This window comes from Eleginops maclovinus, chromosome 2 (genome assembly GCF_036324505.1).
Source record: "Eleginops maclovinus isolate JMC-PN-2008 ecotype Puerto Natales chromosome 2, JC_Emac_rtc_rv5, whole genome shotgun sequence".
Lineage (NCBI taxonomy): Eukaryota > Metazoa > Chordata > Actinopteri > Perciformes > Eleginopidae > Eleginops > Eleginops maclovinus.
Genome location: NC_086350.1, coordinates 10,666,522 through 10,685,536, shown reverse-complemented (window position 1 = coordinate 10,685,536; position 19,015 = coordinate 10,666,522). Strand labels below are relative to the sequence as shown.

The window sequence follows — 19,015 nt, the reverse complement described above, 5'->3', positions numbered from 1 at the left end:
GCACATGCACACAATTAGGTACAGATAAATAGAGAGAAAACAAATAAAATAAAAAGCAAAAAACTAACATAAGAATACAAATAAAACTAGAAAAGTATACAAGAGCAAATAAGGACAAGGTAAAAGTGGTAGTGGTTTGGTCAAAATCAACAGAGCTAAAAGTATAATGTAATGTGACTACTTATTTCTGTTTTCAAACACATGTTTTTTATTTTATTTGTAATCAGCATTATGTGCCATTATAAAGAAGGATTTACAAGACAGACAAAGTACCGCAGTGTAAAACTAGAGGCGCATATCGGGAATCCCCTAGTGTAGTCACTCTGCTCATAAACCATAACAACTCTCATCACACTGGTTTGTTGCAAGGCTTTTTGTCCTTGATAAAGACAAAATATTTGTTTAAGTGGATTTTCAGGAACATTGACTTTTTATGTTCGTCATGATCCATCGTTGTTACGTAGATACGTCACAGTGCCTTCAAGTGATGTCGGGAAAAGGGACTCTCCAACCTGTTTCCTAGTTGTACTGTATGTGAGACAGCTTCTGACGTTTTAAGGTGGAGGACATATCGTAAAATCTGTGTTAAATTGGCCTCACTGATATAAAATGTTCCCATTTTATGTTTGACTAATATAATGACTCAAAAAGTAACAGAGACTATATTGCTATCCATCTTTAATACTGTAGGCTACAGTACATAGAAACAAGTGTAAATAAATGTCTCCTTGAGGACTTTTAGAGAGAACTACTAGTATAGAAAAGTGTGTGTAATCAATTACTTGAACAAACACGATCTGTCTAACTGTTATGCAGCACTATTAGAAACAAAATATAATCATGCATAACACAAAACACGCTGAATCAAATAGCATACACACCTTACATTCGTATTATGTTGTTCCATTATGAGTAAAATCTTACAGCTTAAAATATCTAGAATACGGTTCCTGCAATTGTATAATAATACAACAAACCCCACCAATGTAAACATTTTTTAAAAATCTATCAGGGTTATTTGTCTGCATTATATTTTGTTCCAAAGCTTTATTATGTTTTGTAAAAATCTATCTTTATTATGGTTATATATCTTTATTGAACAAGGACCATGTCTCAAAAGGAGAAGGAGAAGAAATGCTATGTGCCAGATTATAGGCAAATCTTATTTCCATTTGCAGTCCCTGGGCTAATACACAATTAACAATCAATACATGTTGAAACATTTCACATAACACTTATAAACCCAGATCAAAATCCAGATGTATAAAATATAAATACAAAATATTTGTGTCAATATAAATACAATTGTACAATTCTCCTAAAAAAGTCATTAATAAAAAATGAGAATTTCTCGACATTGTATTATATAATCGTTTGTAATCCTTACTACATAAATAAAATCATAACGTAGTCCATGAGAAAAACAAATGTTGAAAATAAATAAAAAGGCACTGCAGTTTATTCAGCACAGTCAGAGCACAGTCTTTAAGAGATAAAACACTGTCCCTCCCATTGAATTAGGACTTCCCGAGTTGCCCTTGAAGGCAGCATAAGACTGCCACTCTGTCAGAAGTTCGCAGTGAAGTTCCCGGTTCCCCTATGTGTCCACCAGGGGGCACAGCCCGGGGCAGGCAAGCTCTCTCTCCAAACACTCCGCTCCTTCTCCTCGTACCATGAGCTGAATCTGTCCGGGACAGACCAGGGAAGATGGCGGCCACTGACCATTCCCGGTCCGAAGCTGCCAAACAACGACGGCAGGATCAGCTGCAGCGATGGCTGGGCTCGGAGACGGATCGGACGGGATCGGAGAACCGGGAAACTTCGAGCGGTTCCGGGACGCGGCGGCCGAAAGTCCGGTTCGCCCAGGGAGCCGTGTTTATGGCCGCCTGCTCCGCCGGAGACCGGGAGGAGGTTGCGGCGCTACTCCGGCAGGGAGCTGACATCAACCACGCCAACATAGACGGGCTGACAGCGCTTCATCAGGTAGGAGCTTTAACGTTACTATATAAAAGTTAAAAACCGTTTAGATGTAGCTTCTTGTCTTAGAGTTATCCGTTGACGATCGTTTAGATTCATCTGTTTAAGAGTTTACCGTTGAGTTTGAGCTAACTGTTGCTCGCAGAGCAACAACGTTTATCCGTTAATGATCCTCACAGCGAAGAAGCATTAACTTATCTTTAACTGAACTTATCGTGGAGTTAAGTTAGTATGAGGTCAGGACGAACAGTTAATCTCAGATATATCTGTTCATTTTAACAGCTGTTATAGTGGCTTGAACTGAGCCCATCACTTTACCATCTCTAGACTTGCTTTTAAAGTCCCAGCAGCAGCAGCAGCAGCAGCACTTCTGGCCTGTGTGTTAGTGTATGAGCCCGTTGGTAGGCTGGGCCATACACACTGTTGTATGTAGTTAGTTATTGGCTTCTTTTTCAAGCATACATGGTATGGTAGAGAGATGTAAGGATATATGTGAGCAGCAGTAAACTGAAGAAGAGCCTGTATGATCTTTCTTAGAAATTAAGGGAACTGGTGGAGTCTCATTTAAAATAGTAGGTCATATCCATCATCTGATCAACAGCTTTTTAGTGTTTTTCTAAAGGAAAAGGGCAAAATGGAAGACTCCCAATATGAAAGGAGAATCTAAGGCAGGATCAAAGAGGGAATGTAAACTCTCAATTTTTTAATCTTGAGTGTGAGGATTGTTGCATGTCCCAAATTGGCTGCACTTCTCCTGAGCGTGTTCTAGTCTTAAAGCAGCTCAGCCTTTATTGTCCCTCCCTCCCCTTCACTTCTGTAATAACACAGAGGAGCAGTCTGGACAACATCACTGTCACACAAGCCTTCGTTGATGCAGTATTTCCTCTGCTTTTATGATGCCGCGTGTCATAAACTCGATGGTTGTCTCTTCACATTGATTTCACAGTCACATGGGTTTTACGATTGATATCCAAGCAACATGAAAGATGTTGTGCTTTTAATTTTCCTGCCCACTGGAGCTGAATTGTGATTCAGCTGTGTGCTCGCGTTACATCATTCTTACAGATGATTGGTGTTTTCCCCCTGTTTTAAGCCAACTATGTGTGTTAGATGAAGTAACCTTCCCATGACCGGTTCAGATGAGTAAGTGAGCATGTTTCTGACTGAATGTTGGGTGAACATGCCCACTTTTGGTCGATCCACGTGTCTCCCAGTGTGGTCCCTCCATCCCTTTCTCCCCTGTTGCTCATCGGTTGCCTGGCAATCAGAATTAAATATAGTCCCTCACTCTCCAAACTTTCCATCCTCTCCATCCAAAGCCTTTCTGTCTTCTCCACTATGCTTTCACTCTCCTTTGCCCCCACTCCTCCTCCTCTTTCTCCTCTCTCTCTGTTTGTCCTTCCCCTTGCCAATTCCCCTTGGTGGGGACTTTAGGGATTTCGGATGAAGAAATGGAAAACATTCCTCAAACTGCTGTTGTCAAAGGCGATTTTCACAATGAGTCACTTGATGACCCAGTGAAGGAGTCTGCTGGGAGGCAGTGTGTGCACCCTCCGAGGGCGCGAGAAGTGCCCTCTGTTCATTCATTCAGCCTGGAGCACCCACTTGTTCAGAGGGACCCCCCCCTGCTGCCACTGAACACTGCTTTTTGGCTCGTGAGCTTCTGGCTTTGCTTTGTACTATGAGCCCCATCTGGAGCTCTTAAAATTACCACTTTGTTTTTTTTAACAATCCAACCCATCTACCTGAGTAATTATCTTATATTATGAAGGAGGCTGGAGACTTGTAGCAGCTTTGTGATAAGTTGATTTAGCCAAAAAGCAAAGGCTCTTAGGTGGCTTAAGACGGCCTGATGGACACGGTCCTGTGTGACCACAGACACTTGCTGCTGTGAGGTCCTGCAGAGTAAAAATTTCTTCAAACGCTGTCAGGTTAGCGAGTGCAGTCTTGTTCTAAGCAGATATCATCTCATCAGCTGTTAATGATATCTGACACAAAAGCACAGTACTTCTTTAGGTAGTATCACAAAAAGTTTGGTTTGATTAATAAAATAACAGTATGTTTTTACACAAGTCCAGATTAATCGTAGCATCTCTTTTTTCTATTGTAAGACACTCAATTCATGCTGATTTATATCTGTTTTAGAGTGAGTGGTTTTCACTGTAAAATCTTCTTAGGTATTTTTAGCCTTGTTGGCAGCATGACTCTAGGGAGGGTTATGTTGGTGTTTCGGTGCACAAGTTTGGTCAAGACTGAAATATCTCAACCAACATTTATTGGACTGTCATGAAATGTTGTACGGACGTTTATGGTTCTTAGATGACCCTATTGGTCTTGGTGAACCCAGGATGTTTCCACTAGTGCCAACGTGTGGTTGAAATGTGTGGTACTGAGTGAAATATCTGTTGTTATATAACAACTATTGGATGAATTGCAATGAAATTTGGAGCAGATATTCAAGGTTCCCCTCTGGGTTATTGAAATGAATGCTGATCCAAACTTTTCATTTTGTTTGTCCAATACTTTGGTTTATGAACAAATACCTGCACAAATAAAAACATTCCATTAATCTTAGCTGCACTTTGTGTTAAGTGATAATTAGTAAATGTTAGCATGATAAACTAAAATGGCGGACATTGTTAACATCATAGCTGCTTAACATCAGCATTGTCTCTGGAAACATGTTGGCATGTAAGCATTTAGCTCAGAGGGAAAATATTTACCACTGCTGGAAGGTTTGTTGCAATGATTTTTGCTTTCGATTCTGAGGCAGAGATGTACCTTGCTTCTTGTTTCAAGGTTCTCTCTTAGTTTTGGGAAATCTGTTTGCATTTAAAAAGTGAATTAATCTTACCCTGCTGGCAAGTTTTATGACTTTTTGTAAAGAATGAGTTTAATAACCAGAGCTTTGCAGTATAAAACCGGTTAACTGGAAAAAGAGGCATACACAGATTCTACCCTCAGATTGTTTCTTATTTTCTTTAAAAAAATATATATATCATATCATAATACCATGAGGTCCTCATGAGATTCATCTTGGGACCTTTGTCACATTGGGATCTGAGCTCAACTTTGCTTCAGGAGAAGCAGCTAAATAGATTCGCTGTTTCACTCAGGCCACAACATGACTGTTTTGGCAGGTACTTCAGGGCTTTTAGCAGCCCACTTAACAATAAGTCAATACAAGTAGACACAGTAGGCATTGTTTCAGCCCCAGTGCTTAAGATGAATTTAAAATATTTTTAGAAGTGTCTGAAGTTTTGACTTTCTCAACTAACCAAAGTTAAGAGTGCTGAACCTGAACTCTGACTGAGGTTCTGTTTAACATGTGTGTAGCGGGGATTGTCATAATAAACAACCAACAATAAACACTATGTTAGCAATTCATCATGTGGTTTTGTGTCTTCTGGCAGGCCTGCATTGATGAAAATGCTGAGATGGTGCAGTTTCTGGTGGAGAGCGGGAGTGATGTCAACAGAGGGGACAATGAGGGCTGGACTCCTCTGCACGCTGCCGCCTCCTGCGGATTCATCCAGATCACCAAGTGAGTGTTGATGCATCACCATTCATCTTAAATCAGGGGGTTAAATTGTTATAGTTTTCATGATTATTTAAAATATTGGAGGACATTGTATAAACAATCCTGATGAATGAATTGGAATGTAAAAGTAAAATAATATGAAACATGTGTTTAATTTATAGTGCATAGTTAAACCTATTTCATCCTCATCTTGAAAATGACTTTCTTTCTGTTTTCAAGATACCTAATAGAGCACGGTGCTCAAGTCGGGGCGGTTAACAGTGAAGGAGAGCTTCCTCTGGACGTGGCCACGGAAGACGCCATGGAGAGACTTCTCAAAGGGGAAATCAAAAAACAAGGTAAAGCATTGCTCACATGTTAACACTTCCACTACAGCTTTGCCGAGCTCTGCCTTTTTATATATTCTGGCATTTTATACTAACATTTACATGACTTCAGAAACATTTCCTATTAAACATGTCTGGATGTTTTCATTATGCCAATACATAGAGCCGTTTAATTTTGGAACCAAGAATTCAGTATCTTGAGTAATTATACCAATGAAACTGATACGTTTCTGTAAAGTTAGTAGTACTGATGGGTAGATGCTTTCTTTACTGTACTGTAAGTCTGTACACGAATTATCAGATCATAATTTACAAATGTCAGCTTGAGGGAAGCCGCCTTGCGGATGATACGGTGCTTATTTGGCATTTTAGTATTGCTGTGACAGAGGACAGTGTAGAAATAGAGGAGAGAAAGAGCAACATGCAAAAATGAAATGCAAAAAAGCTCCCGAGGCCAGAATTGAACTTGTGGGTTTATGGCATGTGCTGTAATCACTCAGCTACCAAGGCACTACAATGCCGATGAGGTGCGTGTAGGTACTTAACCGTTTAGTCCATGTGTCTTGGGTGGTTCTCAATAGCTTTGGCATTTGGCGGAATAAATTAGGAACTCGAAAGAGGCTCAGTCTACTTGAAGTGAAAACTCTACACATAAATGGCCAAACCAAGCCCTGCTTTATATTTTTGTCCTGTTATCCTAGCTGTCCCGGTCAAAAAATAGACATATAAATGAGGACAGAGTCAGTGTGTACTGAGTAAATGTTCTGTGACCTTCATAGTACAGAAGTTAACTGAGGCTCCAGGCTTATACCTTCATTACTGTAAAAAACACACATAGCTGAGATCAATTGTGCAGCTGAAGTTTGGATCTAAAATTGAATATTTTATTGTTTTTCTGTAGCTTTGAGTATAGGCTATGATTTTTCAGTTTTAAAAGGTCTAAATATGATTTCTGTTTGTGTAAGGGCTGTACCAAATCTTCATGAATCTTTTCTTAGATTAGTATAATCTTATTGAGGTTTGAGTGTCGATTGTTATTTTATTACCTAATCAGCCTAAAAAATAAAAATAATAACATGGCTTATTGGATTAAAGTGTCTTCTTTAAATTAAATAAACTTTGGTTCATCAATAACACTCATCAGTGGAACCTTATTTTACTTGAGACAAACAGAGCAAACCAACTTTTGTTTATTTCCAACTACATTTCCTCGTTCTGGAGTAATGGGAAATGTTTGGATCACATGAGGCAGAATCAATTATACGCAGCTCCCACTGATTTCTAATTCTACAAATAGTACAATTTACTACTAATATGAGTGTAGCCTAATCTTTATCTGCAAATAAGCAGAAATACTGAGTTCTAACAGAATGAAAATGCATGCAAATGAATGTTGATTCAGACTCTGAACGTAATGAATGAAGCTTTTGAGCTATTTGGTGGAGTAATAGTCTGTGTTTTCAAGTGCCACTGTTTTTGATGTGCTTATCACAGCAATAGACGTGGACAAAGCAAGAAAGGAGGAGGAGAGGGTCATGCTTCAGGATGCCATGGCCGTGCTGGCAAAAAGCGGGACCCTCACACCTCACCCCAACACCAAAGCGACAGCTCTGCACGTTGCTGCTGCCAAAGGCTACATCGAAGTCCTGAAGTAAGAATAAGTCTACTTAGTGCAATGCTCTATCCTCCTAGATATACCTCATCTCCTCCCCTCTTGTCTGTTTCCTACCTTCCTCAGGGTGCTGTTACAGTGTGATGTGGACGTGGACAGCAGGGACATCGACGGGTGGACGCCCCTGCATGCAGGATCTCACTGGGGGCAAGAGGAGGTGTGCTCCTTGCTAGCTGACAACATGTGCGATATGGGTGCTGTCAACAATGTGGTAAGACAAACAACTTTTCTTCTGTTCTTTGAAATGAAGCTTTTATTAGCACCATGACTGATGATGCTCTGGGAATGTCCTTGTAGGGCCAGACACCTCTAGATGTTGCGCATGAGAAGCTCGTGGACACTCTGGAGGAGCTGCAGAAGAAGCAGAATGCCGTGAGTCTGCCTTCACAACTATCTCACTCAGTTAGATAAACCTGATATGATTGATAGTCTTACAGCGGTGGATGTTCTCTGTGTTTATGTGTGTTTATATTCCTCTTCAGTTACGCAGCGAGAAAGAGAAACAGACTCCTGTTATTGAGACCAGCCAGCCAATCTCCATGGTACCACTCCGCACACGCAGGTCAGTGCCTGTTGGTGTGTGGGCATGTGTGTGTGTGTGTGTGTGTGGTGTGTGTGGTGTGTGTGTGTGTGTGGTGTGTGTGTGTGTGTGTGTGTGTGTGTGTTGTGTGTGTGTTGTGTGTGTGTGTGTGTGTGTGTGTGTGTGTGTGTGGGCACACGCTACGCTGTTCCTCAGCTGAATCCCAGTCATCCCAGTCCCAGTAGTTTGCATGCAAGTTTTGATGTTAACAGTCCCGGCATTCCTCTGATACGTGTTACTTCTATCCACTGACATTAACACTGGATAAAAGTAGCAGGCAGCGACTTTCTGTGTCCCACTTCCATACTGACTACTAAATGTTACTGTTCTTCAGATAGTGTGTTCTCTTTCACAAGAGTGGTTTTAATGGGTACTTTAGTCCCTACAATGCAACACAGAGGGAGAGCAGGAATCAACTCTATGTGATTAAAACAAACAATTAAATTAAAGAATACAAATAAAATACTGCATAGTTGTAAAAAAAGATTGAAAATCAGAGGATAAAACATGTGTCATTTAAAGAAGCATTTATAACTAGGTTTATCATAATATATAATCGATCATTATATAGTTATATCTGTCAAATATAGAAAGCTGAATGTTAAAATTATAAGACAATCTCTTTTCTGGCTAATTATGCTAATTGAATCACGCACAAATGAAGATGCATATTAACATTGCTCAGTAACATTGTAGTTTTGGAAATTGTATACCGGCAGCAGTTTAGAACTTAAGTCTTAATATGACGGATTTTCTCATGTACTGAAAGCCAAAATCCCACACTTCTACGCAAGTATAAAACAAGTACTTTAGTATAAAGTATGTGGTTGGGACACACATTTGTGTAGATGCTGTAGCTTGCCGTCTTACATATTATAAAAAGTGATTAAGTAAAACGGTGTAGTTTGAAGTAACGTCCTGCTAAATTGTGATCAAGCAATAACACGGCATAGCTACTCATAGCCTCACAGAAAGTGACCCACTATTCCACCCACCGATGTGTTGATCGGCGCATGCTCGCTCTAATTGGCTGCACGTGGAATGACTGCCCTCACTGATCAGCTCCCTGCATGCCACCTGTTGTTCCACCCCACCTTGGCCCCGCCCCTGCAGGACTTCTATCTCTCGTATGAGCAGTAAGGAGAAGATCTATCTCCACGAGCGGGAGAAGCACCCACCTCCGGCCCTGCAGAGCAGCCCAGCTGAGGACGAGGAGGAGGAAGGGCAGACGGGACAGAGCCAGCCTCAGAGCCAGGGGAAGGCCTCGAGCAGCTCCAGCTCGGAGGAGGAGAGCGAGTCGGAGAGCGACGCGGAGTCGGGTAGGAGAAGCTGCCGGTGTTCGTTTTGCTATTACTCATTATATTTAAGTTGTCTTTCAGACCTGTGTCTTTTAACCGGTTGGGTTTTTTGGTTCTATTAGTGAGTTAATTATTTCCAACCTTTGCACGGTTGCAGAGAAAGCGAAGAACCGAGAAATCATAAACAACTTGAACAACAAACGCAATGCCACCAGCCTGCTTCCTACCTCCGTACCAACAAGTACTGCTCCAAGCCAAGTGAAAAAGGTAATATGCAGAGTCATTACATGGTGAACATCAAAGGATATGTTTTAGCTCCATGGCAACAATACAGATGATGGCTTCTGCTGGCTCTTTAGCAGGACCCAGGCAAGCCCCCAGCCCCCGAGGCCCCGGGCTCCTGGAGAACGTCTCTGAGGAAAGCAGGCAGCTCGGTGACTCTGGGCTCAGCTGGACTGTCTGACACCAGCCAGGACCCCATCAGACCTGCAGAGACCGTGCTGGGCATGACCCGCTCTGCCTCCAGCCCCCGACTCAGCTCTGAGGCCGACACCAAGGTACGCACCACAGCCGGCACTCACATGATTCAGAGATTTATACCCTAATGAAACCAGTTATTGTTCTACAAATCTTACGTGACTCCAAATAAAGGCTTCTTTTACAGCTTCCATTTTCTGAGTCCCATTATATAAAACTGATGAACCAATATCTCCCCCTCGTTCTCAGGAGCCGAGGCTCGCTCGGGTGCCGCCCATCCCGACACGGAGACTGTTCAGTATCCCAGACACCAGCCCTGACAACTCCAACAGGTGAGCCACAGCTCTCAAATGCCCCTCCTGCTCTTGTGAAACCAGATTCTGTTTTTCTGAGTCACTGCATATGTGCCCCTGTCACCCCATCTCTCTCTCAGCTGGCTAAGTCGTAGCTCCTCTTACACCCGACGCCTTCATAGTCAATCAGGGAATGACCTCACTAGTTCCACCCCCTCTTTGCTTCACAGGTCAGTCATGCTGCTCACTGCTCTGTATTTTTTTTGTCCTGTGTGTGTGTGTGTGTGTGTGTGTGTGGGACTTTGTTAATGCTATGTCACCGCTTATATCATTCCCCCAGCAGTGACTGCACATGCACTGTGTGTGTGGCTGAGAAAGACGGCTTTCTGTTTTTAAGCGGCCTTGTTTTGCTTCTAGCTCATCTTATGGAAAGAGACTGGATGACCCCACCATGACCTCAGCTAGCACAGGAACGAGCTCTGCTGGACTCTGCCGCCTCAATAGTGTCTTGACCCAGAGGTATTTCTTTTGCTTTTTCTATTTTCCTATTCAGTTTTCTTACTCTTGTTAGAGATCTAATAGTCAACATCTTTCTCCGGAAGACTTCCTCAGGAACAGACAGAAAAGAAGGATCAGTCTGCCATCACCACCTTCAATTCTCGGAGCACGACCACGGGTGAACAGGAGGCCAAGCAGAGGCGCAAGTGAGTCAAGGGGATGCGTGTGTATGTGTGTGTGTATGGTAAAGCACAGATTATATCTTTTTTGCCTCCACCCTTAATTTAGCAGTGGACAGATATTTCGTGTTTTCGGGTTGTCCGTCCCTCAGTGGTATTCTCGGAATTATGATATCTAAGGAACACATTTTAGCAGATTTCGTCACATTTGGCACTCATGTCCACATGGACTCAAGAATTCGAATTTGGTGGTAAAAGGTTGAGGTCAGTGAGACATTTGCCCATAACTCAATAACTAATAAGCTGACTATGAGAATTTTACATACTTGTCTAATACAGAGCTGCAGAAATTAGCCCTAAAACCAGGGTATGAGTTAGCCCTTTTGTTAGCATTTTAGCTATTCTGATTCTCTTGACACAAAGTCAATGGGTCTTTTGAATGCATTTTTGTTTAGAAACCTGAAGGTAAACATAAACTAAAGAGATCATAGTTGTCACCTATAACCCCACTTGTATATTTTTGGAAAGATGTCATTGGGATTAGTGTGATTGTAACTTCCGGGGTCTGCCTACAAAGATTTCTAATCCCTGCAGCACCATTTGGGATAAAATAATTAGGTGATTTTGGATAGACGGGATGTTAAATGTCAATTCAGTGTTTGGCGGAAACCACAACCACCAGGCCATATTTGCAGTTAAAAACTCTGTGTCTGATGGTGCTGGGTTTAATCTAAAAGTGCTATACCTGTGTAGATCATATCTGACGCCAGTGCGGGATGAGGAGGCTGAGGCCCAGAGGAAGGCTCGCTCCAGACACGCCCGGCAGTCCCGTCGCTCCACTCAGGTACAAACAGTGTTCTCTTCTTCACTGCATGTTCACAAAGTACTGTATGTCAGTCTGGTATGTAAGACAGTGATTCCTCTTTTTTGACATCTAGGGGGTGACGCTAACAGACCTGCAGGAGGCAGAGAAGACGATGAAGACAGACAACAAAGGGAGAGAAAAGAAGGAGGAGGAAGAGAAGGAGAAAGAGAAGGACGCGAAGGCAAAGAAGGCGGAGGAGGGGGTGAGAGCCATATATCAGAGTTATGGGTCTGTGTTGGTTGCTCTTATATAATGTAATGTGACATCATATAGCGGGGGATGCTGTGTTTACAGGAAGTGAGCTGGAGGTCTCGTATTGCCAGTCTGCAGAAGTCTGACCTGCTGGGCCTCACACAGCCTGCCGGCGCTCCACGGCCTCAGGCGTCCGACAGGAGAGGTACACATCACCACTTGGCTCTACTCACAAATCAAAGAGCTTGAAAATGTGGATTGTTTGTTAGAACATTTAATTTGCTCTTCAACAACTGCTGTTTGGCTCTGTTCCAGATGTTGAGGCCAGCACAGGGGAGAGCGAGACAGAGCGATGGGCCAGGGAGCGCAGGGAGAGGAGGCAAGCTCGGGCCAGGAGGAAGGCGCAGAGGACCGGGGAGGTAAACACCGCTGGAAGCTTTTTATCTGGAATATTCATGCAGGAATGAAAAAACAACACTAGCAATGTTGTTACTAGATGTAAGTGTTTATGAAAACACAATGCGTTATCTGTTTCATCTGCAGAGTGATGACAATGATCCCAGTGGGGAGGAAGAGTTCTCAGGCAGTGGGCTGGATCCACAGGTGTGTGTGTGTCTGTGTTTGTTTTTTGGTTTCAGTGTAATGTAAACCTATTACACCGGCCACAGCCTGTTTGTTTTTCTTCCAGTGATATTTCACTAACGCATGACTGAATATGTTCGTCAATTACTTTTTTTTTCCATGACTAAGACGAGACAAACAGGACGGCAAGTGATATACAACGTTAAGACAACGTAGCGATTGGTCGATTGACATAAAAACAAGGCCAAATATTTTGATACACAAATACCTGTTAAGTCAATTTTCATGCAAACATGGCAAAACCTGCTCTCAAATATGGAGTTTTATTGATACTGAAATGATTTGTAATTTGCAGCCCTAGATTAAATGTTGTTTAAAGAATCTTTTCTTAAATCTCTCTTTATTTTACTTGTCTAAAGACGGGATTACACATTATAGACTGTTTACCAGTGAGAGCCCAAAATAAGCACATTCAGAAGGATTCAGAGAAGATGTCTTAATACAACAGCAACAGTGGCTGAGAGAAAATAACAATGGGATATTTTGACTAGAAATGGTTGACTAAAATGTTCAATTAAATTTGACATATAATTAAACTTAAATAGGTAAAGATTTTTGGACCAATTTCAGAGTGAGGTTGATTCAACATGAAAAAAAGAACTAGTGTAATGAGGACCTTTCACAAGACTACTAAAAATGATGAAACTAACACTGTCTTCTCTGTTTACAGACAGATCAACACTTGAGTTCCAGGTATGAATGTAGCCTTTGACCTGTTTGATTTTTCCTCTATCTTCATTCTGTCAGCACAGTCTCAGTGACAGCAGTGTCTCTGTCCTCTGACCTCTGCCCGTCTCCCCAGGTTTAATGACTGCATCCATGGAGGAAGCTCTGACGCCAAGGATTTCAAGAAGGTCAGCAGACAGAACTGATATCGAGGTCAGGAAAGTTAGTTTTTCACCTTTTGAAACTGTTATTTACTTAGTGTGTGTGTGTGTGTGTGTGTGTGTGTGTGTGTGTGTGTGTGTGTGTGTGTGTGTGTGTGTGTGTGTGTGTGTGTGTGTGTGTGTGTGTGTGTGTGTGTGTGTGTGTGTGTGTGTGTGTGTGTGTGTGTGTGTGTGTGTGTGTGTGTGTGTGTGTGTGTGTGTGTGTGTGTGTGTGTGTGTGTGTGTCAGCTGTTTGAGGAGGTCTCCAGAGAAAACAGTCAGCTCCAGTCTCAGCTGCAGGACACCCAGAGGACCATCAGTCAGACCCGGTTGGACCTGGATAAAGCCACACAGGTGACCAACCCCCCCAACAAGCACATACATAAACACACACATTCAGTTCAGGTGGCTGTCACTTACAATGCTGTCTTTTAGTCCCAAATACAGCTTGGAGGATGGAAAAAGAACAAAACATCTATTTTTTGGATCTTGGTTTATTCTGAATTGTGTGACTTTGAAAAGGAACTGCGGAACCTTTAAGAAACAATACATAAAATAAAGATTTTTAAAAGTTTCCCATCTCCAAGTCAGATTTTTGCTGGCTTCATTAAGTGAAAGTCATGCTATAACATCCTTTGAATGCGCATAGTGCTATGTGAAGTAATGCTATGTATAAAGATAAATGTGTTTATGAAAGCTTTCCAAAATATACAGAAAAGGCAATAAGAATAATCAAGAGATTGTTGCAGGCTTTTAGGTGATCTTGTTCTGTTGTGGTGGTGGTGTTAACGTGATTGATTTGTTGTATCCCACAGAGACAGGAGCGTCTCAGCGACTGTTCAGCCATGCTGGACCTGGAGAGAAAGGTAACGCATCCCTGCTGATGGTGTTCCTGTTGTTTTAGCTTCATCTGCCTCACTATAGCCACCACTGCTGTCTGTTGACGCTCTCTCCTCTCTCCTCTTCACTTCTTCACCTCTTTTCACCCACCTTCTTCCTCTCTAAATCACTTCCTCTCTGGGCTCCACCACTCTCCGTCTCGTTTCCCTGGCATCAGGATCGGAGGATTTTGGAGCGGCGAATGGCAGAGCTGGAGGAGGAGCTAAAGGTGAGCAGACGGGTGTTATCATGGCCGAAACCACTTTGCATGCTTCTGCTTGTTGAGCCTGGCTGTAGTCTGTTCAGGCAGCAGTGATGTGGAGCCACACTGCACAGTTGTTGTATACACTCCTCCCTGTCTCCACCGGTGTTCAGGCAGGAGGGGAACTGTTTTCTGTTACATGTGATACATTTGGTTGATTTTCACATTAATGGTTGTTTCTGTTTGTCTACCAAACTACCTCAAACCCATCTGATCTCTGCGCTCTCATAATTTCATCTCATAATTGTCTGATGTCTTCAGTAATAAAGAATGAATAGGTAAAGTCCTTCTATTTGAGGAACATTTGGGGAAATATGCTTATTTGTTGTCTTGACGAGAGTTAGATAAGAAGACATGAGATTGATGTTGATCTTCTCATCTAACTCCCAGCAATGAACCAAATAATAGTATTTCACAAAATGTTAAACTGTTTCTCTATCTGTTATTTCACTTCCTCTCATTCTAGGAGGAGAAAAAATGCATAAATACAGATTTGTTTTTAAATGTGACTGAAATGATTACTGTGATGTTATTTCTAGTTCTCCAGGCTTCACACATGACTTGTTTGCATTACAGCAAACAGAAAAAGATCACTGCCTTTAGACCCCAGTCACACCGAGATGCGTCACTGGAAAAGTGTCAACAGCGAAACCAGTGTTTTTCTAATGGTACCCCGCGGGCCCTGTTTTTTTGGGAGTTTTGGCAAATTAGAGTTTAAATATTCTCTTTTTTAGCGTGAAGCTGCCTTCACATGATATGAAATGTTCTCTTCACTCATCACCATGTATGGCAAAGAGCATTAGATGCTAGGCAATTGTGTTTCTATGGCTACGTACCTTGCTTTCCTATGTCGCAGCCAATCAAATTAAGCAAGAAATAAGCTTTAAGGTAAGCTAAATGAACAGGAAGGAACAGTGGGACAAAAGGTTGATATTAGACATTTTTGACACGTTATTTTTCCTCATCTGATTTCACAGTAACGACAACAAGTCTTCTTTCGTCCATTTTTTCCCTCATAAATCACTCCCGGTTGCGTACACAGTCCTGCTCCACATGTGCAACACGCTGGTTTTTGCCAAGGCGCTTTTAAAGCCGACGCGCTCGTAGCAACGCATCTCGTGTCATTGGAGCCTTATTGTTTAGCGTTTCATGTCCTGTTATCTTTTAAGTGCTGTAACAACAGCTCAGTTAGAAACGTGTACTGCTTCGATATGAATAAACAGTTTGCTGTAAGAACGCCCTATGATATTTCATCTTGAAATCCAATGTCTCAAAAATAGTGTATTAACAAGCAGAGCATTTCTCAAACTGTTTTATTGTTTTACCACCAGGTTCTGGTCGACTTGAGAGCAGACAACCAGCGTCTTAAAGATGAAAACGGAGCACTGATCCGTGTCATCAGCAAACTCTCCAAATAGACGAAGAGAGATACACGAAGAACAGGGAACACCCCCCCCTCCCCTCCTCTCCATCCATCCATCCCTCCCTCCCTCCCTCCCTGCTTCCACACATTCCTCCCAGTGCCAAAGAGTGAGAGAAAGAGAGAGGGGGAGAGAAGCAGCAGAATGTCCTACGTACACGAACACCACAGCTTGACTTGGATTGCGAACAGCTGGAGTGGCTTTTGTGTGCCTTACTGCCCGTTTGTCACAGGAAGACCCTTTGGCATGAAGGCCTGTGGCTGAGCTCCCACAGCAGCAACATGAGCCCCACGGCTGGTGCAACACACAGAACATCTACCACGACTGTGCATCAGGGGAACATTAACGTGCACACACATTCCTATGCGTGCATCACATACTTCCTCCATGCACATTCCACGAGCGCGAAAGGCGGCTTGGTCCTTAAAGCTCCCACTGAGTATTTATTTTTTTGTGAACACACTCACGTCACACATTCACAAATTTACCCCAATCACAGTTCAAATCTAACGTGTTGTCAAGCAATGAAGGTTTCAAAGTTCTTTAAAAAAAAAAATTTAAAAAAAACTTGGCTCTGTCTTTGCATTCGGCACCGTCCTGACGACAAGGGGAAGTCCACAAAGCTCTGTTGGGTTGTTTTGTTTCCACATGCAAGTGTTTGAACCCACCTACCTCTCCACCTATGCACTTCCCCACATAGTTTTTTTTATTTTTGTGACCACCGACACACTCCATGCTCTTAAAAAATGACCAGGTCAGTTGACCACGGCACTTTACACCCTGCGAAGCAATACAAGATATGCCATGCTTTGCCCGTCCTCCAGACAGACAAACGTATGTCAGAGTAGCACCCTCCCAATCAGTAAGTGGAGGGAGAAGTTACTGATAGCTGAAGGTCAAAGGTCATTGCACAATTATAAAGAATTGCTGTTCTGTCAAAGCCTATTATGCTATGAATGGTTTTAATTATTACCATTGATAAAGATATTATTTTCATAGTTTTTCATTGTCAATTCCTCTCTTGCCAGGGAGCATGATTATGTATATTGTATGTGTATAAATATTAGTCTTGAATAATACCCCCCTTTGAAGTAAAATTCCATGTAGCCTTTCTTCACATGTTGGTTTTCTAATATATTGAATGGATGTCCGCACCCCAATAAAAAACAAGTGTTTGTAGCTATTGTCTGGTTATTATGCACATCATGAGAATATATATCCACAAAAGTATGAAGCGTGAATGCTAGTTGGATTCCACACTGTGACATGTTGTGAATGATGGAGACGTCAAATGTCTCTTTGAGATTTGATTTCACCTGTTTTTTGTTTTGTTTTGCTTCTACCGCTTTGTATCACAGTTCTGTTTTCTAGTAGGCAGATGTTTTTCGTCATTGGATACAAAAAAAGGAACAGTACAGCTGCAACACAGTGAGCATAACAGAGGAAACAGGGCAGCACAATGTATATACAGCATGTTTGGACTTCCATTAATCTTTTGCTGCTCCCAGGTGGATACTACATCAGGAGTTGCTTGACCGACATGATAGATATGAAAGTGATTAGATGTGCTGCAATAGGCGTCTGGGTAGGAGCTATGAGAGACCAGTTGTCGAATTTGGACTGCAGTGTAGTTAAGATCCATCTGTTTGTCTCATCTGAGAGCCGGGAGATGGACCACTGTCCTGCAGGGTGGAAGAAATACTGACAACAGGCTGCGCTCCTAATAAGGAAGGGCAGGCTGGCCGAGGCTCTCTCTGTAAATATCCCTCAGGTCTGAGAAAGACAGAGGAAGGGAGCTGGGGAGGAAGAGGGAAGCGGATGGATTGCAGCCTTATATGGACAAAGCTCTGCTTTTCCCAGGGTTTGTGGCTCTGACTCCCGGCATGATGCCAGATGCCACACAAACGGCTCCTCAGCGCCACCAAGTGGTGCATCTCATGCAGTACTGAGGGCGAGCTAAGGCTGACATTTGTTTTTATATCGTTTCTTAGTTTCTCTAAAACTTTGATACAAAAACAGGATTAAAAAATGCAGGAATACAGGTTAAGTATTTCTTTTTACTACACTTTATACAACAAACTTTAAACAATATTTGGTTTGCATTCAATTTCAGAAAACTTCAAAACAAAAAAGTCTTAATTTAAGTAATAATTGTGATGCGTATGAGTCAGTTTTAATCTTTTTACCTTATTCACTCCCAATTTTACAAAACACAGGCTATGAAGGACAATTTCACACATTTACCTCTGACTAATCTTCTCTCTGCAAACCTGTAGAAGTAGCTTTTTCAGCTAGAAATACCGGTTGCTTTTGAGGCTCTCTTAAAAATGGATGTGTCTGTTAGGGGTCTTGGCAGGTTAATCTGGGCCCCACATACCATATTAAAGTGTTACCTTGGCTGTTATCCTGTTTTTTAAAGTATTGCTTTGACATGTTTTGCCTTTATTTGATATTTTAAGCAGAGAAATGACAGGAAATGAGGGGAAAGAGAGAAATAACATGCAGAAAAGGCCCCCAGCTGGATGAAAACAGAGGATGTTGCATTCTGTGGTCGGCAATTTGACCTCTAAATGAACTATGTTTGAAAAAAAACACTGTTGTTATGGTGGTCGTGGGGCTGTACACATAACTCACCAAATGCCCCCATATGGACAGGCAGCCCTTCCTGCTACCCCAATTATAGCGATAAAAATAAATCATTAATAATATTTATTTTTACAGCATTTAAGAAAAACCAAGTTAAAGGCAAAAGCAGATTTAAGTCATTTAAACTCAGAACAAGGTTCACATTGTCACAGATTATCATGTAAAGTTATAGGGACTGGATTAAAATAAGAGATAACAGCATAAAGGTAAAAAGGGAGTTTATAGTGCCGGGTAAGCAGAGTGGATGTGACATGATTTAGTTTGGAGAGAGTGACGTGTTCTTCTTGGAAGAGATAGGATAGAAATGTAAACACACTCACTGTGACCTGCAGAGTATTTTTACAGCCTCAGCCAAGCGGCCCTGCATGGTGTTTTAATTGTGAATATGTACGAATAAGGTG

The 19,015-nt window shown here is 42.0% G+C and overlaps 1 protein-coding gene across 7 annotated transcripts; it reads left to right on the top strand.

Moving 5' to 3' along the window:
• Window positions 1–1,536: 1,536 nt before the first annotated feature.
• On the top strand, window positions 1,537–17,147 carry zmp:0000001167 (protein phosphatase 1 regulatory subunit 12A). 7 transcript variants are annotated; one of them, XM_063900863.1, is made up of 26 exons: window positions 1,538–1,983; window positions 5,391–5,521; window positions 5,738–5,856; window positions 7,339–7,495; window positions 7,583–7,727; window positions 7,814–7,888; window positions 7,999–8,078; window positions 9,210–9,415; window positions 9,552–9,661; window positions 9,754–9,951; window positions 10,121–10,203; window positions 10,305–10,394; window positions 10,582–10,683; window positions 10,767–10,868; window positions 11,595–11,685; window positions 11,780–11,908; window positions 12,001–12,103; window positions 12,214–12,317; window positions 12,442–12,501; window positions 13,211–13,233; window positions 13,343–13,394; window positions 13,656–13,760; window positions 14,222–14,272; window positions 14,464–14,514; window positions 14,809–14,825; window positions 15,879–17,147. In XM_063900863.1, the coding sequence occupies exons 1-25, from the start codon at window positions 1,708–1,710 to the stop codon at window positions 14,809–14,811; spliced, it is 2,646 nt and encodes an 881-aa protein (XP_063756933.1). In that variant the 5' UTR covers window positions 1,538–1,707; the 3' UTR covers window positions 14,812–14,825; window positions 15,879–17,147. The 7 variants fall into 7 exon arrangements, with proteins under 7 accessions (XP_063756908.1, XP_063756925.1, XP_063756933.1 ...); XM_063900838.1 differs by lacking the exon at window positions 14,809–14,825 and having other exon boundaries at window positions 1,537–1,983; window positions 9,757–9,951; XM_063900846.1 differs by lacking the exon at window positions 14,809–14,825 and having other exon boundaries at window positions 9,234–9,415.
• The last annotated feature ends 1,868 nt before the right edge of the window (window positions 17,148–19,015 follow it).